The following is a 27933-nucleotide window of genomic DNA, read 5'->3' as shown; positions in this document are numbered from 1 at the left end:
CTCAAAAAGCATTTCATGCTGATGACTGAGAGGAGAGTGAACATTTTGTCGAGAGGATTAGGAGTTATTTCACAGAGAAAGTGGCAATGAGATGAGCTAGAAGGGTGGGCTTGACGTTGATGGGTCATTCTGGGCGGAAGGGATTATTAAGGACAAAGGTGCAGGGAAGGTGGGAAGGTTGAGGCAACAAACAAATATTTCTTTGTTATGTATAAAGCATTGTCCTACACATTGGGTATACAGTGTAAAGAAGATAGAATCTGACCTCCTGGAGGTTATAGCCTAGTGGGAGAGACACAATCACACAGGTGTATCATTCAAAACAAAGCAACTTTAAAGAAAGAAAAAACAGGAGCTCTGACAAGAGGAGTGTGTAAAAGGATCCAGGGTAGGCTTCCTCAAGCTTTAGGCAAAGGTATTGGGGTGGGGTGACAAGATCATATCTATTTATAGAAAGACATTTCTGGCATCCATGTTCAAAATTTATTGGAAAGAGGGCAAGATTTGGTTGGACTAGATGGGACTATGTAGCAGGAGTAACATCAAAAGATGATTGTGTGACTACTTCATACAACGGTGCTGTTACTCATAATAACATGGATGAATCTCACAGACAAAAGAAGCCAGACACAAAGAAGAATATATCGTATTATTCTATTCACATGAAATTCAAGAGTAGATCTTCATATAAATAAACTACTCTGTGGTGGATTTCAGAGTAGTGGCTATCATGGGGGGTGTTATTGACTGGGAAAGTCATGAGGAAGTCTTCTAGGGGGATGGAAATTATACCTATCTCTTTATTACTAATTGACACTTGCTTTGCAGGTGTAATTTGTGTGTCATGAGAATGAAAGGAAGGTCTGATACGTACCATTTAAAAAAATACATACTCAAAACATAAAATTAAGGGGGAAAAGTAAAATAAAATATTGTATATACAACAGTATCATAACTCTCAAAGAAATTAATATAATTTATTTAATACTAAAAGGAAAGCATTCAATATTTTTTTTTTCACTTTTTTTTTTTCTTTCTCTAATTTTATTTTATTTTTAAACTTTACATAATTGTATTAGTTTTGCCAAATATCAAAATGAATCCGCCACAGGTATACATGTGTTCCCCATCCCGAACCCTCCTCCCTCCTCCCTCCCCATACCATCCCTCTGGGCCGTCCCAGTGCACCAGCCCCAAGCATCCAGCATCATGCATCGAACCTGGACTGGCAACTCGTTTCCTACATGATATTTTACATGTTTCATTGCCATTCTCCCAAATCTTCCCACCCTCTCCCTCTCCCACAGAGTCCATAAGACTGTTCTATACATCAGTGTCTCTTTTGCTGTCTCGTACACCGGGTTATTGTTACCATCTTTCTAAATTCCATATATATGCGTTAGTATTTTAACATTGGTTATTTCTGGTGGTGGGATTTCAGTTAACTGCTGTAAGGAGACACCCCAAGGGGATTTTCAAGAAACACTGACATAAAGGTTAAGAGATCAACCAGCCTCTCTGAATGAAGGACAGGGACATGAATCTCAGTTCCGGTCCTTCCCAGGGGAGTGAGTTTCAAGTTCCATAACCTTTCTAACTATCAGTTTCCTCAGTCTTAGAAAAGGGGTCATCCAAGGGTGCCTCCATGCTAGGGGTATTTGGGAGATTAAAGAGGATGAAGAATAAGCACAGTGAGTGCTCAGTAAATACCTGTTATTGCTATTAAATGAAATCGTGGAGGCAGATGACTGTCCACACTGCACCAACTGCTCCTCTTTTCTGGGTCATCTGTAAAGCTGGAAGTTGCCAATGCGGATTTGAGGAGGAAACTGATCATTTCTGAGATGAAATCCTCTAACTTCCTCTTACCCAGAAAGGATGGTCAAAATGTTCCCAAACTGGGAATTGAAAAGGGGGTGGTGATGGGAGGACAAGGAAATGCTATTTTGAGTATAAATTCTACAGAGTATAAAAATAAAGAATGTCATTTTAAATGGGATAAAGTTGAACATTTTGTGACTATGTATAGCTGTGAGTGTGAAAATACATGCTATGCTATGCTAAGTCACTTCAGTCGTGTCCGACTCTGTGTGACCCCATAGACGGCAGCCCACCTGGCTCCCCCGTCCCTGGGATTCTCCAGGCAAGAATACTGGAGTGGGTTGCCATTTCCTTCTCCAATGCATGAAAGTGAAAAGTGAAAGTGAAGTCGCTCAGTCGTGTCTGACTCTTAGCGACTCCATGGATTGCAGCCCACCAGGCTCCTCCATCCATGGGATTTTCCAGGCAAGAGTACTGGAGTGGGGTGCCATTGCCTTCTCCCGTGAAAATATATAAAATGATGTTATTTAAGGAAACCATGAAAACCCATATCACTTGCCTTTGTACATAGAGACGTTTCTTCTGTACATTATCAAATAGCAAATATTATAATATCATATTTGCATGCTATTTGAATACATGGAAAAATTTTAATTAAAATTTACAAACTCTTCCAGATACCAGTGGAGCCAACAGCTTCTCAGGTAGAATTAAGGGAAATTTAACTAGCAGTTTAAGTCAACCATCAAGTTAGCATGAAATGCACATGTACCCCAAATATTTACATCTCTATCTCTCTGCTCAAGGAACAGGCTTATGATATTTAATATTTGTTGTTCAGTCACTCAGTTGTGTCCGACTCTTTGGGACCGCATGGACTGCAGCACACCAGGCTCCCTGTTCTTCACTATCTTCCGGAGTTTCCTCAAACTCATGTCCATTGAGTCAATGATGCCATCCAACCATCTCATCCCCTGTCACCCTCTTCTCCTCATGCTGTCAATCTTTTCCAGCATCAGGGTCTTTTCCAGTGAATCACATCAGGTGGCCAATGTATTGGAGCTTCAGCCTCAGCATCAGTCCTTTAAATGAATATTCAGGGTTGATTTCCTTTAGGTTTGACTGGTTTGATCTCCTTGCAGTCCAGGGGACTTTCAAGAGCCTTCTCCAGCACCACAGTTTAAAAGCATCAATTCTTTGGTGCTCAGCTTTCTTTATGGTCCAACTCTCACATCCGTACATGACTACTGGAAAAACCATAGCTTTGACTAGATAGACATTTGTTGGCAAAGTAATGTCTCTGCTTTTTAATATGCTGTCTAGGTTAATCATAGTTTTTCTTCCAAGGAGCAAACATCTCTTAATTTTATGGCTGTAGTCACTGTCCACAGTAATTTTGGAACCCAGGAAAATAAAGTCTTGTCACTGTTTCCATTTTTTCCCCATCTATATGCTATGAAGTGATGGGACTGGATGCCATGATCTTCATTTTTTGAATGGTGAGTTTTAAGCCAACTTTTCACTCTCCTCTTTCACCTTCATCAAGAGGCTCTTTAGTTCCTCTTCACTTTCTGCCATAAAGGTGGTTTCATCTGCATATCTGAGGTTATTGATATTTCTCCCGTCAATCTTGATTCCAGCGTGTGCTTCATCCAGCCCAGCATTTCTCATGATGTGCTCTGCGTATGAGTTAAATAAAAGGGTGACAACATACAGCCTTGATGTATTCTTGACGTACTTGACCTACTTCCCAATTTTGAACCAGTCCATTGTTCCATATCTGGTTTTGTTTATTCTTGACCTACATACAGGTTTCTCAGGAGGGTGGTAAGTTGATCTTACCATATTCCCATCTTCTCAAGAATTTTCCACAGTTTGTGGTGATCCACACAGTCAAAAACTTTAGCGTAGTCAATGAAGCAGAAGTAGATGTTTACTGGAATTCTCTTGCTTTTTCTATGATCCAAGGGATGTTGGCAATTTGATCTTTGATTCCTCTGCCTTTTCTAAATCCAACTTGTACATCTGGAAGTTCTTGATTCACGTATTGTTGAAGCCTAGCTTAAGGATATTGAGCATTACCTTGCTAGCTTGTGAAACAAGTGCAATTATGCAGTAGTTTGAACATTCTTTGGCATTGCCCTTCTTTCAGATTGGAATGAAAACTGACCTTTTCCAGTCCTGTGGCCACTGCTGAGTTTTCCAAATTTGCTGAGATATTGAGTGCAGCACTTTAATAACAGCATCATCTTTTAGGATCATGATATTTAATATTGCCAGTCAGCAAAACCATGCCAAGACCAAAAGTGTGTTAAACTGGCCTTTTTTCAATAAAAATAAAAAGGAAATGACAAGTAATCAGAAGCCTGTTATGTTATACACAGAAAGACTACAATTATGGGAAAGGGGGCATAAAATTTTGTTTTATTTTATTTTCATAGGAAGTTTCTGAAAATCATTATTTTGATACCCAACCAGATCTAATCTTATATTTCATTCATAGCATGGGTAAGGCTTCCCAGGTGGCCCTAGTGGTAAAGAGTCTGCCTGCCAGGACAAGAGATGCAGGAGACGCAGGTCTGATCTCTGGGTCAGGAAGATCCACTGGAGTAGGAAATGGCAACCCACTCTAGTAATTTTGCCTGGAAAACTCCATGGACAGTGGAGCCTCATGGGCTACAGTTCATGGAATTGCAAAGAGTCAGATATGACTAAGCACACAGCATTAGCAGGAAATTGTGTCAACACTTGCCTTTCTCTGTCTGCATTCCAAAAAAAAATTGTCCAACATGATAAAATGCACACAGGGTATTCTGAACAGCTATCTCTGAATAATAATAATATTGGTAATAATTATATTAGCTACCATTTTATTAATACTTATTTACACAGCTGGTATTGCACTAAGCATTTTATATGTATTAATTTACCTACTTTCCCCAACAAATGTAGTAGGGAGGTATTTCAGGTATTTGATTAGGCCCACATTAGTGAGAACAATAAAACTTAGACTAGGGGAACCAAATGCCTGAGTTTTCCCAGGATGTGGGATTTCCATTGCTGATACCAGAAAAGTCGTAGGCAAAATACATGAGTTGGTCACTCTATAAAAGTAACTTGCTTGAATTTTAAGGGGTAGAGAGGGATTTAACCTCTCCTCACCTTGGCTGGCCAGATTTCCTATGTACTGCCTGCCCAAGTCTAGATTACAGTCCAAAATAAACAGCAAAGACATTCTTTGGCAGCATGGGGGAGGCATTTAAGTTGAACTTTGGGAATATTATTTTGGGTGATGTAATGGAAAATGTCGTTTTGCAGGTCCCTGTCCCAAACCACGGAGCCAGGGAAGCTGAACTTCCCTTTACAACATGTCCAAAGGGCTTGCATGTCATTGTGATCTGACGTTCGGAATGAAAAACCACTCACCTTGGGAAGGGGATAGAGGTGACACAAGGGTTGGCCGGGATCCTGTTTACAAAACTCCAGGGTGTGACACACCACATCAGCATTCATATCTGCTCTGAATCTGGAGGGAAATAGGGTAAAACAAAGGCTATTTAAAAGCTCTCAGGCATTAGAAAGCAGAAGTAATTTCAAAAGAAGGTAAATCCCCGGAATGGATTCTGGCATGGCCTTTGAGTCCAGTCCTGTGTAGCTGCTGGATCAGAACAATTTCCTGCCACTTGCATTCTACTTTCACATTAAGGTCCTGGGTGCAGGGAGAGAGGGGCTAACAGCACTGAGCTGTAAGCCAGCCTCTTGCATGGGCACTGGGATGCTTTTCTGGAAAAGCCATAAATAAAATTGAGATAGGAGAAATGGACAGGAGTGTAACAATATTTTAAAGTTTGCTGAGCCTTATAGCAAAAAATATCTTTATGATATGGCCTTAAACAACCGAAATCATTTTCTTAGGTGTAATCCAAGCATCTCTTTTCCTTTTAAAGTAAATTTATTTTTTTACCTTTGACTTTTTCCCCTGGGGATGATGTAAGGATAGTGTTCTTCAAGCATTTGGGTTTATGTTTAGATTTGAAGGGGCTAAAACAAAGCCTCCATATTCAGTTTCTACCTGCCACTCCCAACACGCTTCTTAAACCAAGAAAATGAATACAAAAGAATTAAATGATACCATAAAAAAGAATAAAATAATGCCATTTGCTGCAACACGGATGGACCTGAAGATTATCATAAGTGAAGTAAGTCAGACAAAGACAAATATTATATGATATTACTTATATGTAGAATATAAAAAATAGCTCAAATGAACTTATATACAAAATAGAAATAAACTCATAGATATAGAAAACAGACTTAAGGTTACCAAAGGGGAAGATGGGAGGGATAAATTAGGAATATGGGATTAACAGATGCAGACTAACATACGAAATAGATAAACAACAAGGTTTTACTCTGTAGCACAGGGAACTGTATCTAATATCTTGCAATAAACTATAATGGAAAATAAAATAAAGAAATATATGCATAATCAAATCACTTTGTTGTACCCTTGAAACTTAGACAATATTATAAATCAACTATACTTCAATAAAAAAGAAAAAAAAATTGAAGGTCACTAGTATGTGAAAACATACTGGAGAAGGAAATGGCTACCCACTCCAGTGTTCTTGCCTGGAGAATCCCAGGGATGGGGGAGCCTGGTGGGCTGCCGTTTATGGGGTAGCACAGAGTCGGACATGACTGAAGCGACTTAGCAGCTTAGCAGTAGCAGTATGTGAAAACATAGGCTAAGATCGCGGCTTCCAAATTTCATTCCAGCTGAATGAGACTAACAATGTGACTGGCAAGATGGCTTTTCAGCCTTTTGTGAGCACCTGAGTTAAGAGGGCAAAGCGAGATCATCATGAATCATCCACTTGGCCCCAGGGTTTCCGCATGGGAGGTGGAGGGGAAGGTAACCAACTTAAAGGTGGCTAAGCAGTGGGACAAGCTATTTGTGACACACAAGGTCCATTACCAAAGTAATATCTACCCAGGGTCAGTAAATCAGGAGAGGGTGACTGTTTTCACACATCTGTTCTCGATTTAATGGTTCATTTATTTAACTGATGACTGCTGTCTTTGTGGGAATCTGGTATTTAGTGGACTCAGAAGGGTGATAAATAGGGCTCTGCTTAATTTTTTTTTTTTTTAACCTAAGGCCAATATCCCATCTGTGGCAATTCAGAACCACAAGAGCCAACTCATCATATGGTGTCCACCTATTCTGTTTCCCCTGCAAATAGAGCACAATTTCAAGTAAGTGAACTTGAATATGAGAGTGAAGATGGGGGCCCCTCATTCAGACTGGTGTTCTCTAACTGAAAAATAGGAGAGGGAGGCTGGGCATGTGGTATCCCTCCCAAATCCTCTAAGACCAGAGTTTTATCATCAGAAAGACTGAATGTGAGAAGCACTCCTTTGGACAAGAATAGAAAATGCTGAGCCTCATATGTCCAGACAAGTGTATCACGACAAGGATGTGCAAGCTGCAAAGAAGTGGCAAAGTAGCATGTGTGCTCTTGACCAACCTCAGGACAAAAGGCCTAGGCTACACATACTTTGTGAAATCCTTAGGAAATCTCCAAATTTCCTACCAGGGGCTTCCCTGGTGGCTCAGCCGGTAAAGAATCCACCTGCAATTCAGGACACCCTGGTTTGATTCCTGCGTCAGGAAGATCCACTGGAGAAGGGACAGGCTATGCACTCTAGTATTCTTGGGCTTCCCTGGTGGCTCAGGTGGTAAAGCATCTGCCTGCTATGTGGGAGACCTGGGTTCAATCCCTGGGTTGGGAAGATCCCCTGGAGAAGGGAAAGGCTACCCGCTCCAGTATTCTGGCCTGGAGAATTCCATGGGGTTGTAAAGAGTTGGACATGACTGAGCAACTTTCACTTTCACTTAGGAAATCTCTAAACCTGTAATAACTATTCCCACTCAACATTGCTTTCTCTTTTCCAGAGCAGCAAATAAGACCAAAATGGTCACATTTCAATTTATATCCTTTTATGACCTTTACAGGAGTGAGTCTTGTGGGCAGGAAACTTCAACACATTTGACAGAGCTAATTAACAAATTTAATTAGGATCATGGTAGAATGAAGTCAATGCTGATGATCGTTCATCATCATCATAACTCAGAAGAAGGGAGCAAGGTCAGGGTTAAGTTTGGACAGACAGGTAGAGTGATAGCCTATGGCAGAGAGCAAGGACAGGGCCTTTCACACATGAAAGCTCTCAAATGTAAACCTTTGACATCACTTCCAAAGGAGGATTTATGCATTAATATATAGTTGCAGAGACACACTCATAGCATTGAAAAAAGATCTTCCTCATATGACTTAACACTTTTATCCCACTTCTGGACTACACTCTTCAGAGTGTACTATGAATTTAATCATTTATAGAAATCTTGTAGTTATCTTTTTCCTTATTTACTCTTATTGAATTATAGCTGATTTACAATGTTAATTCCTGTTATATAGCAAGGCAATTTTCTTATATCTATATATCTATATATATAGATCGGAGAAGGCAATGGCACCCCACTCCAGTACTCTTGCCTGGAAAATCCCATGGGGATCTACATGGGCTCCATGAGGAGCCCAGTAGGCTGCAGTCCATGGGGTCGCTCAGGGTCAGACAGGACTGAGCGACTTCACTTTCACTTTTCACCTTCATGCATTGGAGAAGGAAATGGCAACCCAGTTCAGTATTCTTGCCTGGAGAATCCCAGGGACAGGGGAGCCTGGTGGGCTGCTGTCTATGGGGTCGCACAGAGTCGGACACGACTGAAGCGACTTATCAGCAGCAGTAGCAGCATATATATATATATATATATACACAGGGTTTTTTATTATTCTTTTCCATTATGGTTTATCCTAGGATTTTTTTTTAATTGGAGGATAATTGCTTTATAATGGTATGTTAGTTTCTGCTGTACAACAATGTGAATCAGCTGTTAAGTATACATATATCACCTCCCTCTTGAGCTTCCCTCCCACCCCTTTGCCATTGTCCTGTGAATGGCTCAGTTGTAATACTTTATATTTTTGTCCTTTAAAAATACATTAATTACACTTAAGGTGTATCAAAATTGTTATAAACTCTGTTTTGCATTTTTCTTCTAAATGTGTTAGTAGTTTAGGCCTCTCCTGATCTCTGAGAACTCTTAAGTTGGAATATAGGAATTTATGATTGAGAGCATAGATACTATGAAACAAGGGAGATGAGCAGAAGACCAGCATCAGGTTTGGTTGGCAATATTTGGCACAGTGGATGTCAGAACAAGGAGGACTAGGCCCCTGGTTGCTGGCTGGGCCAGGCTGCTCCTGGAAGTAGCCCCACCCTGTCTGACCTGGGTTCTTGGGGGAATGAATGCCTGAATGCTAAGTGCCCCACTTCCTAACAATATCTTGTGGTTTGCCAGTGGGTAGAAAATGTAATTGCTGAATAATTAGCCCATGAATCACTGAGAATTGACTGGTGTGAAATAATGAGGAGAGATGCCCTCTGGGTTAGGAAACACATTTAATATTGGAAGCCTGAAATTTAGGTAAAACTAAATTATAAGATTGTCATGTTCAGGGTCTACATCAACCCAGAACTTCATGTGATTGATTAAAACAAGCTGTAAGAAGAGGCCACCATAGGAAGAGAAATTTCTATCAGCAAACAACTAATATGGGTCCTGAAAAATTACTCACAAACAAAACTAACAGTGGATGGAACCACAAAGAGGGATTGTTTATTACATCTATCTTTCTTCATAGTGGCTTATCCCATGCTAGTGAGAATTAGCCATCTTATAACTTTGAGTCATCTCAAAGAAAGAACTTTCCTCCTTTCCCTATCACCTACTCTTTCAATGGCTTGCTGGGCCCATTCTTTCTCAACCCTCTGTGTCCATTTGTAGTTATTTGAGGTGGTGACTGTCTCTTGTACAGTCCACACCTATAGTACTAGTGCAAAGTCTGTCCTCCCTTTGATCCCATGCTTACCTGGCTCTTGCACTCAGCACCCTCCAGCCAGCTATAGAATAACAATGGATGTCCCAGTGAAGCCAGGCCACTTCCCTATTACTCCCAGCACACTTGGTAGCTAATCTCTGATATCCCTTTTAGATATCTGTGTGTACTGCCCTTTTTTGGCCTCTGTGACTCTCCAGTCCCCTAATCCAGGTCCAAGAAAACCTCTCTGGCCAAGCTGATGTTTCCCCAGCGCACCTGGCTCAGACTAGGTGTGTAAACAGATTCACTATAGGCTATTTTTTTTTCTTTTTTTATATGTTCAAGTAATTTTCTTTGAAGCAGTCTAGTCAGAGTTCATCTGTGGTGATAATTTTGTTTTTAAAAAGAATTAATCAATTTAACGAATGTTTATCGAAGACTTTCTATGCTTAAGTATTGCCCCAAGCCCTGCTGTTACAGGCTTCCCTGGTGGCTCAGATGGTAAAGCATCTGTCTGCAATGCAGGAGACCTGGGTTCGATCCCTGGGTCAGGAAGATCCCCTGGAGAAGGAAATGGCAACCCACTCCAGTACTCTTGCCTGGAAAATCCCATGGACATAGAAGCCTGGTAGGCTACAGTCCATGGGGTTGCAAAGAGTTAGACATGACTGAATGACTTCTCTTTCTGGTGATACAAAGATCCCTCCTTCCTCCTTTTTTCCTTCCTTCTGTATATTCAGTATTTTGCTTAAGTATTAATATTTTGCTTAGATTAAAAAATGTAGTCTTAGTTCTCAGAAGTATTTCAATCTCATTAGCAACTTAGAAAAGTAAATGGAGAATTACATTACAAACAGATGTGAAAAGCACACAGGAGTTTGCATAGGAAAGGAAGAATTTGTGTGAGTGTGTGTGTGTGTGTGTTGGAGGTATCTATCTTAGCCTGGGGATAGTCAGGGAAACTTCCAGAGGAAGTGACCCTGGAACTAAGATCTAAAGAAGTAGGAGATGAGGGAACATTTCACGCAAAAGTCCTGAAGCAAAAACCTTCTGGTGTGTGTGGAAAATTACAACTGTTTTGGAGCGTGGTATGCTATAGAAGAGCCAGGGATGAGTCTGAACATGTTCTCAGAGATAAGGCCATAAACAGCTTTGTGCAGGGGGCTAAGGAATCCTGTAAAGTGTGTAAAAAACTTTATGTTGGAGATTGCCATAGTTAGTTTTGCATTAAGAAGCTATTTGACCAGCTAGAATGTGGATTATGGACTTGCAGGGCAATGGGGGATCCAGCAGGCCTGGGGTCCTGTTAGGAGGCAGTGGCAGTAATAGACAGATGAGCTAAGAAGATGGGAATCCCTGCCTTCTAAACACTCCCAGTCCAGGGTCCATGAAAAATCACTGACCACAGTAGACTGAGATTAACATAAATAGAGGCAGGGGCACAGCACGATGGAGCACTGATTGTCCCTCTGGTCTGTATTGTTTTAAGTTTCTTTTGTCTTTAGAAATCTTTAACTGCAGGCTACCCTGCTGTGGGGGTAGTTTCTCTGAGCCACTCTGCTCTGAGGCTAAGGGCATATAAAACAGGAACCATGTAAGAACGTTCACAGCAGCACTTTCTTCACAAAAGAGAAAATCAGAAAACAAGCCAGATACCCATCAATGGGAGAGTGAGGGAATAGATTCTTGTAGAGACACAATGGGATATTCTATGTACTCAGAGTGCATGAACTACAGCAATGCCACGAATCTATGGATGAATCTTAGACATACAATTTTAAGTGGTAGGTCCCCAAAGATTATGAATGATGTGATAATCTCTTCATAAAGAAATAACTAAAATTTTAAAATATGCTTTAAAGGAATATAGAAAATAATCATAATAGATTTTAATAATTACTTATATATTATTTTATGATTATAATGTATTATATTAATAAAAATATACATATATATATATATATAACTATACAAAAAGGAAAACAAGAGAATGATGAACATGGACTTTAATACTTGGGTGGAGAAAATCATGAGAATAAAGACAGAGACCCTGTGGTTAGGGTAAGTTATTGTCAAGGTCCAGACTTTGCTTTGGGTGGTAGGTTTGGGGGCTAATGACATTATTCAGAATAACTAGGTAAATAACTGGATAAGAAATGCAAGAAAGCCAAGTTTGGATTCTTGATGAGAAAGAGCCATGGACAGGAATATGATGTGTCTGATTCAGTGTCCTGAGCTCAAAGAAGAAATAAAGGTAGAAGAAAGGAAGCAGACAGAAAATGACAATGGCATGCATACAGGATCCTAAGGGGCAGGGGTTGGAGAAGAGGAGAAGGCCAGGCAGCCAGCAAGTGGGAGGCAAGAAGAGAAGAACCTGAGAAGCATACGGCCTGAGAATCCAGGAGGGAGTGGAGGGAAAGCCCAAGAGAAGGGGGCAGACATCCAGTCCCAGCCACTAGGATCTCCCCATTTATTGGCATTATTGGTCAAAATTCTTCCAAACGGCCCTTGGAGAGAAACTGAGCCAAGTTGCCACACAGTAATTTGAAGAGAGCCTTTGCCTAGGATGACGATCTGAGTCAGGTTTGAATTTTCTACTATTAACAAGAACCAGATAGGACTTATGTCGTGTACAGTAAGTACATCCGGCTGGAAATGGAGCCGGCCATCTCCCAGTTTTCTCCCCACCTCCCACCATGTCCCAGCAACTGAATCAGATGAATGTATTAGTATACTCACAGTTTTGTGATGTCTGGTCCAAATATATGTACCACTAAATAGCAAGTGGTCTTCAAGAACAGTTTTTCTAAGAAAGATAAAGCAGGGGAAATAGATTATTATGATGAATTTAACACATGAGTCAATAATGATCTTTACTAGGAACTGAAGCTGAGTGCTTAATTTATCATTAATTCGAGTGATTAATTATAAGGATTTGGGAGAAATGTTACAGTTATTGTATCCATGAAAATATCACTTCCAGCTCTGGTTTATGTAAATGCTACTTTGCTTACTATACATGCTAAAGAAGGCTAGTTTTTGATAAAAATACAGTTAAATTCTGGAGTCTCATTTTCTTTTGTGTAGCAGGGAACGTCTGAATGGTAGTGAGGATCTCATCTGTTAATGATAGAAACAGGATTTGCTGGAAAGTAAATAATCTGAAGTATTGCTTTGTTGAAAATATTCTTCTCTGGTATTCATTTGGGGGGAAAAAAGCCTTGACTTTGACTATTTAGCTTTTGCTGTTGGTATCCCAGAGATAAAAAGATACTAACAGTCACAGGTGTCTCTGTATTGCCATCTACACCAGAGAGAGCACACACATAGGCACACACAAACCCATTACCTAAACAATCCCCTTCCTCCTGCCTCCCCTGTTATGACAGTACAGGAAGGCTTTGTGCATCAATCTGTTTGCACAATGAAACCTGTTAACTCTCTGGCCCTGTTTCTCTGCTTTGTCAGCCATTGTGGAACCCTGGTCATTCCAAGGAGGACTTTAGCAAGGTTAGGATAGATGGACTGTCCAGGAACAGAGGGGAAACTCTCCCTGGGAATTTTTCTTGTCCTGTTTACCTCAAACTGGGCTGCCAGTTATTTGGGGAGTAGGGTAGTGGAACAACAAGATAAATATGGGAACTCTCTCTAGTACTCTTGAAAGAGACAGTGTTCATCACTTATGCATGTTGCACTCTTTGTGACAGCATGGACTGTAGCCCACCAGGCTCCTCTGTCTTACGGAATTCTCCAAGCAAGAATACTGGAGTGGGAGTACTAGTAAGAGTACCAATACTCTTGAAAAGTGAAAGTCACTCAATTGTGTCTGACTCCTTATGACCCCATTGACTGTAGCCTGCCAGGCTCCTCTGTCCATGGAATTTTCCAGGCAAGAATACTGGAGTGGGTAGCCTATCCGTTCTCCAGGGCATCTTCCCAACCCAGGAATTGAACCGGAGTCTCCTGCATTGCAGGCAGATTCTTAATGGTAAATAACCATAAGGGAGGCCCAATGTAAATACTACTTTCATATTAAAATAGTTTCATGGGACTTTTTTTTTCGTGATAAAGCACAAGACTTCAAATTCATTATGCTTTTTAAATAGGAACTTAAAACCTATCGCACATTACTATGGACCTTTCAGAAATAAAAAGAATGATAAGGAAATACTATGACATCTGCATGGCAGCAAATTAGATAATTTAGAAGAAATGGACAAATTCCTAGAAAGACAGACTGCTGAAACTGACTTAAGAATAAATAGACAATCTTAATAGAGATATAACAAGAGATTTAACTAGTAATCAAAAATGTCCCATAAAGGAAAGCCCAGGGCCAGACAGCTTCACTGGTGAATTGTACCAAACATTTTCAAAATGCGTCTGACTAGATATTCTCCAAAGAAGTTACACAAATAGCTAATAAGCACATGAAAAGATGGTCAACATCATTAGCTGTTAGAGGAAAATGTTAAAAACCACAATGAGATGCCACTTCACACCCACTATGATATGCTAGAATAAAAATAAAGATAAGCACAAGAAATGATGAGGCCATGAAGAAATTAGAATCTTCATATTCTGCTGGCAGGTATATAAAATGGTACAACCACTTTGGTAAACAGTCTGACAGGTCCTCAAAAGGTTAAATATAGGGTTACTATGTGTGCCAACAAGCCCACTGCTGGCATATACCCAAAAGAATACAAACATTTCCACACAAAAACTTACACATGAATGTTCATAGTGGAATTATCTTTATATAAAATCAAATAAGTGGAAACAATTCAATCCAAACGTCCATTAATGACTGAATGGATGAAAAAAATAGTCTATCTACGCATAACAAAATGGTATTCAGCTATAAAGAGTAATGACTTTCTGATACATGGTACAACATGGATGAACATTAATTATGCTAAATGAAAGAAACATGCTTCTGTGGTTGCATTTATATGAGATGACCACAATAGGCAAATTCATAGAGACAGAAAGTCAACTTGTGGTTGCTTAGGGCTGGAAGGAATGGATGGTTAGGAGTGGGCAACTGAGGTGGGTGGAGGTCCTTGTTGATATAATGAAAATATTCTTAAATATATGGTGGTGATGGACATACAACTCCATTCAGCTGGTAAAGAATCTGCCTGCACTGCATGAGGCCCCGTTTCCATTCCTGGGTCAGGAAGATCCCCTGGAAAAGGGATAGGCTACCCACTCCAGCATTCTTGGGCTTTCCTGGTGGCTCAGATGGTAAAGAATGCACCTGTGGTGCAGGAGACATGTGTTCAATCCTTAGGTTGGGAAGATCCCCTGGAGAAGAGAATGGCTATCCACTCCAGTATTCTTGCCTGGAAAATTCCATGGACAGAGGAGCCTGGTGGGCTACAGTTCATGGGGTTGCAAAGAGTCAGACACAACTAAGTGACTTAATTATTAATTGAAGTATACACTTTAAATGCATGTATAATTGAACTAAATCTCAACACTACTGCTATAAAATAAAAACAGCACCCCCTTGGGTGTTCCTTTTTAGGGGTCCTAAGGAACTTTGATGCTCCAGAACTCAGAGACTTGGGTTTCAGCACTGGGTAACTGGCTTTGACCTTGGTCAGGTTGATTTCCCTTCTGGGTTTCAGTTTCCTCATCTGAAAAATGTAGGAGTAGGATTCAGTCCCCTTCACTATGTTGTCTTGGAAGTTGGAGGATTATATAACTGACATTCAAACTTACACAGACTTGTAACGCACTTTGGAATGAGTTTCCAGTGTTGTTTGTGAGAACTAGTTTAGCCAAGAGCAGAGCAATTTAAAAATGGACACCAGGTGTTCTTTGATACACTTGCAGTGTTGCCTGAAAGGCAGGGAACAATTTTTTTTCTTTCTGGTAAAATAAGAGATGCTTCCGTGTGCATGTGTGTGTATGTGTGTATTTTTTCTGGAATCTTGTTTTGCTCAAGTTGAAGTAAGTGGCAACATTTCCTAATCTTCTGTGCAGGGCCAACAATCAGTTTCCTCAAATTTCGTGATGGTTAAGAATGACAGGCTACTGCAGAAATGGCTAATGTGGGACACGAGCTGGGTTTCTGAGAGCTAAACTCTAGATAGACCTAGAAGACGACAGAGCAGAGATAGGCAAAGTCTCTAGAAAAAGCCTGATCGGGCCCAGTCAGCCATAATTAGGCGATAACCTGTTATTGCTACAACTGAACAAAAGATTGACACCAACATAGTGCTGGTAACCTATCTGATGTAAAAAGTCTACAGTTAAATTGTGCTTGCGGCCAGGAAGTTACAAGAGCGTTTAATTTCTACAGAATGAAAAGGACTTGAAACAGCATAGGGATAAAAAGGTATGGCCAATTCCAAAGGCAAAGGAAGGTTAAAAAAGAAACAATTGCACAGTCATCATATGTTAAGTGTATCCATATATATGGGTGTAAATAAAACCTAGAACATTTCAGGTAGTAAGTCACCTTTAGGTTTACCATCATTTCTTTTCTCATAAGAGACTTTTGAGGGAGTGGTTTTTTCACCCTCATTCTATGAGAAGAAACTTTGAGAATTGAAGGCTTCCTCAAGGGTAGAATGGTTCAGTAAGAGATTAAAATCTTTTATTCCAAAAGCCCGTTATTTGTAGTATGCATTTCAATGTACTTAGGACATTTTTTGATGCCTCATCTACCTCGGGTATGGCAGGTGTATACCAACTTACTAATTAGAAATTTAAAACACAATGAGTTGACCACCAAGATAGTTCTGTGGCTGTGTGTTCTAAGGGTGCATGTAGATTTTCAGAACCTACAGAATGCGAAGAGAGTTGCCTTTCTCATTTTAAGTTGACATCAGTTTTTAACTATCATACTCCACGGAGATAAGATTTCTGCACAGGTGACCCAAGAAAGTGAAGTTCTAGCAAGACACTGAGGGCATAGGAGTCTGCTGACCCCTGGTGAGAATGATTCTATTAATCATTTTTCCATTAACAATTCTGAGATTCTTCCAAGGTGTTTACTAATGAGAGCCAGAGGCAAAAGCAGTGGGTGAAACTGAAGGTCAGAAATATTTTGCACAATTCGAAAAAACTGTCTTCCCAGGCACAGGAAAGGCCAACATGATTTACTGAGTGATTATTCTCAAGAATGTTTCTGCATGCTTTTTTCTGCTAAGGTTATGTTTTATAAACTTATTTAGCTTTGGAGGTAAAAGCAGTATTACTTAAAAGTAATTTTAAAAATCCTAACTGTTGCTGTGCATAATTTGACTTCCCCTCTCTCCCATTCTCCTGGCTCTCCAGAGAGAAGGCAACATTGGGTGTACTCAGGCAGTGCGGATGTTTTCATATTTCATAAACAAAGCAGTCCTAGGATGTCTTCTAGAAGGAGAAATCTTCAGCCAACGATCAGACTGCCACTGTTGCCCTACACAATTCGCATGACTGTTCTATATGTTCTTCCGCCTCCACAAAATGGAAACAGTAACGTCCACTCTGCCTTCCTGTCTGTCAGGTGAAAAAGCCTTTAATCTGAACTGAGTGCTTTATTTCCACCCAGACATAAATGTTAATTAATAAAATGAAAATACCCCCAAGTAGGCTTATGAATTCTTTGAAAATCTCCTCTAATTGAAAGGTAGCCCACTACTGAAAACAGAAATACCTCCTTTGCTTCCCTTTGGTGATGTGCCAGCTACTATTTTACTGGAATCTGACTTTCAGCCTCTCATTTTACCTGAACAAAAATTTTTTGTTAAGAGTCAGAAGGAGCCAAGATGGAACCTTGAATACCAGCAATCTTGGTTAATGCATTTTTATGTTTTGCTGGTACATTAGAACAGGATCATCTGAGAAACAGGATTTTTACTCACGCTTTCACCTTTGAACAACAAAACTTTGCCTAAAAAGAGAAAATCAAACTCAAGGCACAAATGGTGATATCTATCAGTGTGGTCTGCTACACAGAAATGAAAACTAGTCAAAACAAGTCTTAATGATAATTATGACTATTTATTTTTTTTCCTTGTAAAATGATAATAACATTTTCTTCTTCTTCCTCTAATTCAGAGATGTGAGAATAAAAAGTAAGGTTTATAATAGGTGCTGAATGTCCAATAATAAAGGGATGGATAAATAAAATAAGGGACATTTATATGGTGAAGGACTGTAGAATAACTTAGAGGCTCGACCTAAGTCTATGTATATCTTGACATGTATAGATCCAAAAACATACTGTTGACTGAAAACCAGAAGTTACAGAGTGGTATATGCAGTAACTATTGATGTAAAAATGAGATCCCCACAAGGGAGGATTCTGAGGCAGCAGAGTTTTCGTATTTCACTGAATCTCAATTAAAAATAATAATAATAATAAAGCTTCTGAATAGAAAAACCAAAACACTATGAACATTAGTTACAGCAAAACTAGATATCTCCATGAGCCCCCAAATACAATTAAGGCAACAAGAAATCACTCACAACTGTGAGACTTGGGGGTTATCAAGTGTGGGAGAAGGTAAAGGGATGCAAGGGGTAAATAGATGAATCGCCAAAACAGCCTGGGTATTGATGACAAAGTATGGTGGGCCAGTAAGAATATCAGCTGAAAGTGGGAAAGGCGGGGATGAGGTTTAGCCCACTTCTGTAGGAGATGAGTACAAAAGACTCAGGGTTAGAAGGACAAAGGCATTTGAGTGGTGAGGCATCCCCGAATGCTAGAAACTCGTCTACCAGAGCTCCCTTCCAGGATAAGACTCACACTGAGGAGAAACTAGCTGGATAGAAGCAAAACAAAGAGAAAATCCAGATAAAAGTGGGCAGGAAGATAGAATCAGAAAATCTCAAAATGCAAGCAGCCATGTGTTTATTTTTTAACACCAACAAAAACAACAGAGGAAGGAATTCTGTGCATTTGGAGAGGCTGCCCTGAACCACTTCTCTTTCGAAGAGTTTTGGAAAAATAATTTCACATAAAAATAAGCAACAGAAATGTATCTAGGTCAACTCCCATACAAAGTTATTATAAGAAGAAAAAAAAGAATAAGGAACAGAATCACATCCTTGCAGATAGCAAAAGCATGCCAGAAAATCGTGCCAAAAAAAAAGGATTAAAACATAACAGTATTTTTAAATGAGTGAGAAGTATTAATAAAACGATACAAGACATGAAAGAACAACAGAAATCAGAACTGAAAAAACTCAGAAATGGAATAAAAGAATTCAGGAAAGAACACAAAATTATAAAAGAAATGACATCCATATTAGAATGAATGTGAGAAGAAAGGCATACAATAGCTCACATTGTAAAAGAAATAGAAGATGAAAAAGAGGAAAACTTTCAAGATAAAAAAAGAAATGAAGTGATTAAGAAGTATTCATCATATATTAATGTATGTATATGGAGTCTAGGAAGATAGTACTAATGAACCTATCTGCAGAGCAGCAGTGGAGGCGCAGACGTAGAGAAAGACTTGTGACACAGGCGGAAAGGAGAGGGTGGGATGAATAGAGAGAGTATTGAAATATGCACATTACTGTGTGTGAAATAGGTAGCTGGTAGGAATCTGCTGTATGACACAGGGAGCTCAAACCCAGTGTTCTGATTACCTAGAGGGGTGAGATGGGGTGGAAGGTTCAAGAAGGAGGGGACATACGTATGCCCATGGCTAGTTCATGTTGATGTATGGCAGAAACCAACACAATATTGTAAAGCAATTATCCTCCAATTAAAAATAAATAAATTTCTCAGCCTAACGCCATCTTTTCAGAAACCTCCATGCCATGAGAATGAAGTGGAGGAAGAAGTGAACACACAAGCTGAAGCACAAAGGAAGAAAGATGAGGCAGAGGTCCAAGGAAACCCGTATAGCCATGGAAACCACAGAAGCAGAAATAAGGGAAGTTAGAGGCCAGTGATGCTGGTACAAATTGTTGGATGGCATGCCTACTATCTAGAACTTGTCTCAGTGGATCTGGAACATCCATAGCTATTCTGATCACCTTGACCACCTTTGAGAGACCCACCTTGCTTATATCAAAGGGGTCCCTTTAGGTCCATTGCCCTGGACCTGTGATTTTTGGACTAGTTATCTTCTCAATTGTGGCTGAATGTAACATGTATACGATAAATCATCTCTTTTGCTGTCTTAGCTGAAGAAAAGAAATTGTTAAATTATTCATTCAAGAGATAGGCAAAATCATTAATACAGGCAAAGAAGATTTAAAATATGGATACTGTAAATCCCCGAAGAATAAAACCAAATCAAGAAAACTGAGCAAATACTACAAAGTTTGTGAGATTTAAAAAAAATGTATTTGAAGCCACAGATTGAGAGAGCATACCGTGTGCTTGAGGACATCAACATACAACAACTGACACCAAGATATAGTCTAGTTAAATGACTAAATTTTATAAAAATGAAAAAAAATCATTCGAACTAGGCAAAAACAGTAAATAACTTATAAGAAAAGGAAAATTAGATTATGATTAAACTTTTAATAACATACTTATGACACTTGCTGTTACTGCTGCTAAGTCACTTCAGTCGTGCCCGACTCTGTGCGACCCCATAGACGGCAGCCCACCAGGCTCCCGCATCCCTGGGATTCTCCAGGCAAGAACACTGGAGTGGGTTGCTATTTCCTTCTCCAATGCATGAAAGTGAAAAGTGAAAGTGAAGTCGCTCAGTCGTATCCGACTCTTAGCGACCCCATGGACTGCAGCCCACCAGGCTCCTCTGTCCATGGGATTTCCCAGGCAAGAGTACTGGAGTGGGGTGCCATTGCCTTCTCCGATTTACGACACTTAGGGAAAGAAATTACATGCCAAGGAGTTTTATATCTGGAAAAACACTGACTTTCAAGTATAAAGGACAAGCCAGCTTGTTATTAACATGCAAGAATTCAGGGCCTATTGTTCCCATGAGTCGTTTCTGAGGAATGAATTTTAGATAGTAACTCGACTAGAGAGACATCTGCATAAGGGCTGGTGGTGAACATCAGTCTTATAGTTGCTGATGGAACTAAAACTAAATGAGGGTGCAAAGGGAATGTATATATTGTATGTAATGGCTGTATGCTAAAATAATACAGTACAATGATTAAAAAGTGTAGAGATATGGGGAAAGCATATTCAAATAACAATTTAACTGCTCTCAAGGATTATAAAATATATTAATAATAGTAGAATTAAGATTGACATCCTGAGCCTCTTGTATGTGAAAAGGAGAATAGGTAAATGAGTAATCATGAGATATTTTAATTTAATCAATCCCCTTGTCCATAAGAGTTAGGACTTCAACTGTGGAAAGAAGATATCGATATGAGACAGAAGATGCAAAGAAAAAATCCTGCAGTCCTGAATTTGAATTTAAAGTGACAGGATGAACTCATTTGATGTATTATCTTAAAATAATATAAGTAAATATATATATGTATGTTTTCTATCACTGTCAACAGAAGAAGTCTAGAAAGAATGACCGACTGAGTAGCAATGACATTCCTATGCACTCAGACCTTGTGGTCTTAATACTATTTCCCACTAAAAGAAACCAGAGCATCTAAGAGAAATGACTGATTTCAAGCCTGGGCTTGGAAATGTACGAGACAGGCTAGTACAACTCTCATACCAGTTAGTGAGGAAGCTATCAATGATTATGTAGACTTATGTCAAAAGGAGTCAGCTTACAGAAGTTCCCACTGGTCAAAGATGAGACAAATTTGAGCTTCAAAAGGATAATAACTGAAGTAGACTAAAACTCATCAAATGCATATGAATTCATGAGTTCATAATGATACTGTAAAGAAAACCTAGGGACATTACTTTGCCAACAAAGGTCTGTCTAGTCAAGGCTATGGTTTTTCCAGTAGTTATGTATGGATGAGAGAGTTGGACTCTAAAGAAAGCTGAGTGCTGAAGAATTGATGCTTTTGAACTGTGGTGTTGGAGAAGACTCTTGAGAGACCCTTGGACTTCAAGGAGATCAAACTAGTCCATTCTAAAAGAGATCAGTCCTGAATATTCATTGGAAGGACTGATGCTGAAACTGAAACTTCAATACTTTGGCTACCTGATGCGAAGAACTGACTCATTTGGAAAGACCCTGATTCTGGAAAAGATTGAAGGTGGGAGGAGAAGGGGATGACAGAGGATGAGATGGATGGCATCAGTGACTCAATGGACATGAGTTTGAGTCAACTCTGGCAGTTGGTGATGGACAGGGAGGCCTGACATGCTGCAGTCCATGGGGTTGCAGAGTTGGACATGACTGAGCGACTGAACTGAACTGACTAAATGACTAGTTTGGGATGATACCACAAGGGCAATGAATTATTTGAAAACTGGCAAGTAGAGAAAAAGAATCAAGCTTTTACCCTGCCTTTCTTAGAATAAATAGTACCATTAGTAACTGTGGAGAAAAAATACATGCAAGAATTCAGGGAATATTGTTCCCACGAGTCCCTTCTAAGGAATGAACTTTAGACAGTAACTCAACTATCTAATGGAGAAGGCAATGGCACCCCACTCCAGTACTCTTGCCTGGAAAATCCCATGGACGGAGGAGCATGGCAGGCTGCAGTCCATGGGGTCGCTAAGAGTAGGACATGACTGAAGTGACTTAGCAGCAGCAGCAACTATCTAAAGATATATCTAAATGATAATGAAGATGAGGGAAACTGACTCTAATGTATTTCAGCTGCTAAATGAAATATAATTGATATATTAGAACAGCACCATTTTGTAACCCCAATGCAGTAACAGTCATAGAGCATCAACAGTGCTAATATCACAAAAATAAAACAAGAGAAAAACACTTATGATGGCTTCCTGATGAAAGAAAACACCATTTATAGCCTTACCGAAGAAATCAAACTGGAGTCTGGTCAAGCCTCAGATCTAGCTGCCATTTTCAGGAAATACAGACACAGAGAAACACATTCAATCCTACCACAGGGATGCACCAACAAAATGCAGAAACTACAGGGCAGATTCCATAGCTCACTTACAAGGAAAAGGAAGGGATGGAAAAGAAACTGGTAGATTAAAATGAGACTTAAAAGACACATCAAAAATTTAAAAACTGAACAGAACTATGGTGTCTGGAGATACCCAGTTGGATGAGAAAGTTATAAAGCAATATAAGAGGATGATTATAGTAACAGGCAGGTTTTTTTTTTTTTTTTTCTTTTTTTAGGGAGAAGGAGGAGTTTTTGATGAGATGGAGCATGTGGATGGGACTTCTGGAGTAGCCACCAATCTGTTCCTTTTTGAACACAGCCCTGTTCCTCTGGACTCTGTTTACAAAGATGTTCACCTTTCAATAGCTAATAAAACTATACATTTATTTTGTGTGGTTTTCTGCATTTGTTTCCTTTTACCAGGAAAAGATTTAAAAATTACCCATAGATAATACTACACATCATCTATAGATTCATAGACAATGACGTGAATGTAAAAGTATAAAATTTGATAAAGCTAATACCCATCAAGTTCACATGAATGGTTCTCTCTAGAGAGGTAGAAGGACTACGAAACTGGGATCAGGGGAGGCCAAAGCGCCTTCTAGTTTATTTGTCACATTCTAATTCCATGAAAGAAAGATGATGCAATTATGTCAAAATGTTAGCAGTAGTCAGACTGGGACGTTGCAAGCAAATGTATTTGTGTATTATATTCTCTTAGTTTTTATTTTTAAATACAAAACTGAGCTTATGAGTGTACATTGTGACTGTAAACAATAACTTTTCTAAAAGTGCATTGATGCCATTGACAGAGCATTTGTTAAGTCAAAGATAAAACTGTCTTGAGTCCAACTATCTTACTTAAAAATAATAATGTAGGCATCTTTGGAGAATTAGTTCCTTAACATTAAGTGAATGAATATTTGACTCTCAATGAAGTTCACTCATTGTGATTGTACACCTAAGAATATTCTAATACAAGGGAAATAGAATCAATATTTTCATTCTGATGAAATTTAAAACAACTATACAATTTGCTTAAAGGCTTCCCAGGTGGCTCAATGGTAGAGAATCCACTTGCTAATGCAGGAGATGCAGGTTCAATCCCTGGGTCAGGAAGATCCCCTGGAGAAGGAAATGGCAACCCACTCCAGTATTCTTGCCTGGGAAATCCCATGGACAGAGGAGCCTGGTGGGCTACAGTCCATGGGGTCACAAAAGAGCCAAACACAATTTAGCAACTAAACAACAACAGCATACCATTTGTTTAAACCACAGATTATTTCCTTCTTTTGCAGGATGTGTAAGTGATTTTATTGAGTTCCAATTCATATCAATGGACTGTTCCCAGATTATTTTCCAGTTTGGAATTTTAAGATCCATTGTCTTTTCGGACTAAATAAAGCTCTGTATTAGAAGGGATGTATGTGCATTTGAGAATGTGTATGTGGTTAAATTAACATAAATCATTGAAAATTATTTATTATTGATTTTTTTGCCTTCCTGGTACTTAAGGTCATGATCACTAGGTGGGCAAATCATTATAAATGATTCATAAAAAAATTGGCCATTTGACATTTTGCTCCCTAAATGTCCACAGCAATCTCATTCTGCTATGATGGAAAATGAATGTCTGGGGAAAAAAAATGCCTAGAGTGTTCTTTTGTGTGCTTCTTTTAATCCCTATGATCCCCATAAGAATATCAACTCACAGAAAGAACACAGTCAGATTCTCCTCTGTAAACTCATGTAGGGTATAAATTCACTCATGATGGCTCACAAGTGAGAAAAGAATCAGACCCATAGCCAAGTGACCCTTTTTACATTACCAGGCAAGTAGCTGCACAGTCTCTCCATTGAGATCTGGACTGTCGAGTTGTGAACTTGAGTGAGCTGTTCAATCATAGACACCACCAGCACACAACCTGCAGGGAGCAGAAGAGAAGTCAGCTATGTCACATGGAAAGGTTCTCTGGAGGACTGGAAGAAGAAAGGGGGATATGTGTGTGTCCTTAAGAACACAAACCTTCCCAAAACAGAGAACTTTTCTTTGCCATGATTTTTATAATCGACCACATGAATGAATATGCTGAGTTTTTAGTGAAATATGATAAGAAAATTATGACTTTGGGGGTCAGAAAGACAGGTTATCAGCTGACTTTTGTCACTTTTAAGCTATGTGATTTCAGGGAAGTAATTGAATCTTGCTTTATTTCCATTTCATTTTGATCATATGGGGGAAAGAGGTGCCATTTACAGGAGTTAGTGTGTAGAAGACAGCCAGCCAGCGCTGAGGACAAGCTCATAGAGACTGGCCTCTGCTGTCTGCTCTCCCTCCCTTCTGCCGTAGATAGCTTCACTGTGAGTAGGATCATCCCCACCTTACACATGCTCAACTTATGACCTGGGCTCAGATTTTTAATTGCAGAAAAGCAGTGGAAATTGCCCAACATTTGGAGTCAGAAGACCCGGGACTGAGTCCTGCCCTTGAATCTTGGGCTTATCATGTATCCTTTCTAAGCCTTGGCTTCCTCACTGCAAAGTAGTTAAGTTTCCTGTAGGGCTGCTGTGATGATTAAATGAGATGATAGTACAAATGAAGATGGCTTTGAAATCAAAACACTATTGTAAAATATTATTTTACCTCTCAGCTATAAAGCACTCTGCTTGAAAGCATGTACCAATACAATAAGTGTCCAGAAGGAACCTTGGATTAAATTAATAATATATTTCTCAAGCTACCTTGATAATGGTTAAGGCGCAGAATTGCTAGGCTAACACCCCTAGAACGTTCTGTCACCAGCCTAAATTGCCAGGGAAGACCAAACCTTCTTTGTCCAAAGGGAGGGGACTCTCATCTATACACAAGGGGTTGGTTGTTCAAAGATCAGTAATTCTGAGAAGAAACTGTTCAGCTTCACTGAGATAAGAGGAGTGGAATTTATTGGTAGAGGCTGGTTTCCAAGGAGGCAAAACAAGGACTACATCTAAAATAAAGAAGTTCCAGGGTGGCTGGCCCAGCAATCAGCTCACTATTATCCATCTGCTCAAGAAGCTGGGACCCAAGTTCACATGCAGTGTCATTAAAACCAAATTCCCACTAGGAATCCTTGAGGGAAAGTGGCTGATAACAGATGTGAATAGTACAACTGGGCTTCTCTAGACAGAAAGAAATTAAACCTCCCATAGAATGAGAGATTGCCAACAAAGAAGAAGAAACTTCCACCTTTCTAGACATTGCAACACCTGATCAGGCTTTGGCCTCGGTTGTTCTGTACCCTTCAGTAAAGCTGGGCTCACGAAATCTGAGATAGTTCAACCTTGATAACCACAGTCTTACTGCTCTGGGACCATCTTCCTCTGGGGCATTCAACTTCAATTACCAAGGTGGATTAGGTGTGTTTTTAACTTAATCCATGCATTGAGGGCTTTATTACATTGCAGTGAATTCAGTAGCTGATACTTATTAGCACTATACAGTCTTAAAAACATTTTCATGTATATTTTGTTTTATTTTACCAATAACTTTTCAAGAAAGGGGGCTTCTCTGGTGACTCAGATGGTAAACTCCTGCCTGCAATGTGGGAGATTGGGGTTCAATCCCTGGGCTGGGATGATCCCCTGGGAATGGCTACCCACTCCTGTATTCTTGCCTGGAGAATGCCATGGACAGAGGAGCCTGGTGGGCTACAGCCCATGGGATCACAAAGAGTCAGACACAACTGAGCAACTAACACTTTTTCAAAAGATGGATGCAATGCAATCTCATTTCAGAATATTTTTAAAATATACAGCAGTGTTAAAAGGATAAACATCACTTAAATCATCCAGAGATAAACAAATTTCACTTTTAAACACAAAATATATATAATATACTTGAATTTTTTAAAATTTATAATGCACTTTTCAATCTTGATTTATGTCTCTGCTAATCACTTGTTAAGTTAGGTGGAGCTAAATACATTTTAATAACTGCAATTTAAAATAATTATAAGTAATTATATTGCAATGTTATAAGAGGATGCAGTGTGGTATAGTTGAAAAGGGAGAAGCTTTGAAATAAAAATTAAACTTTTTAAAAAACAAAGTTCAAATACTGGATTAGTCACTTAAAATGGTGTAACTTTGAACAAGTTACCTAACCTTCTGGAACTTCTTATTAAGAGTTTATAAAGAAGACATACAGATGGCTAACAAACACATGAAAAGATGCTCAACATTACTCCTTATCAGAGAAATGCAAATCAAAACCACAATGAGGTACCATCTCACACCAGTCAGAATGGCTGCTATCAAAAAGTCTACAAACAATAAATGCTGGAGAGGGTGTGGAAAAAAGGGAACCCTCTTACACTGTTGGTGGGAATGCAAACTAGTATAGCGCTATGGAGAACAATGTGGAGATTCCTCAAAAAACTGGAAATAGAACTGTCATATGACCCAGCAATCCCACTGCTGGGTGTACACACCAAGGAAACCAGAATTGAAAGAGACACGTGTACCCCAATGTTCATCACAGCACTGTTTGCAACAGCTAGGACATGGAAGCAACCTAGATGTCCATCAGCAGACGAATGGATAAGAAAGTTTGGTACATATACACAATGGAGTATTACTCAGGTATTAAAAAGAACACATTTGAGTCAGTTCTAACGAGGTGGATGAAACTGGAGCCTATTATACAGAGTGAAGTAAGTCAGAAAAAAAAAAACCTATACAGTATATTAATGCATATATATGGAATTTAGAAAGATGGAAATGACACCTCTATATGCAAGGTAGCAAAAGAGACACAGATATAAAGAAAAGACTTTTGGACTCCATAGGAGAAGGTGAGGGTGGGATGATTTGAAAGAATAGCATTGAAACATGCATATTACTATATGTGAAACAGATGACCAGTCCAAGTTCGATGCATGAGACAGGACACTTAAAGCCGGTGCACTGGGACAATCCAGAGGGGTGGGATGGGGACGGAGGTCGGGGGGAGGTTTGGGACAAGGGGATACATGTACCCTCGTGGCTGATTCACGTCAATGTACGGCAAAACCCACCACAATATTGTGAAGTAATTAGCCTCTAATTAAAATAAAAAAAAGAAAAGAGTTTACAGTTAGAGTGTAAGTTCCTTTTGGGAAGGATTGGGGTCTTCCTATTTCTAACTTTGAGTACTTGGCTTGGAGGAAGGAGATAAGAGATGTTGGCTGACTGGAAG

General features: G+C 39.5%; 1 protein-coding gene across 3 annotated transcripts in view; it reads right to left on the bottom strand.

Annotated features, from left to right (window-relative positions):
* AOAH (acyloxyacyl hydrolase) overlaps positions 1 to 27933 on the bottom strand; it is a 186186-nt gene that overhangs the window by 142833 nt on the left and 15420 nt on the right. For all 3 annotated transcript variants that reach the window (XM_070787839.1, XM_070787837.1, XM_019958765.2), the window contains exons 2-4: positions 24548 to 24643; positions 12507 to 12573; positions 5248 to 5347 (exon numbers count right to left, since the gene is read on the bottom strand). In XM_070787839.1, coding sequence (XP_070643940.1) covers positions 5248 to 5347; positions 12507 to 12573; positions 24548 to 24643 — 263 coding nt within the window. The remainder of the gene's footprint in view (positions 1 to 5247; positions 5348 to 12506; positions 12574 to 24547; positions 24644 to 27933) is intronic.

This window comes from Bos indicus, chromosome 4 (genome assembly GCF_029378745.1).
Source record: "Bos indicus isolate NIAB-ARS_2022 breed Sahiwal x Tharparkar chromosome 4, NIAB-ARS_B.indTharparkar_mat_pri_1.0, whole genome shotgun sequence".
Classification (NCBI taxonomy): Eukaryota; Metazoa; Chordata; class Mammalia; order Artiodactyla; family Bovidae; genus Bos; species Bos indicus.
Note: the sequence above shows the minus strand (reverse complement) of the source record. Positions and strands in the feature narration are given on the sequence as shown.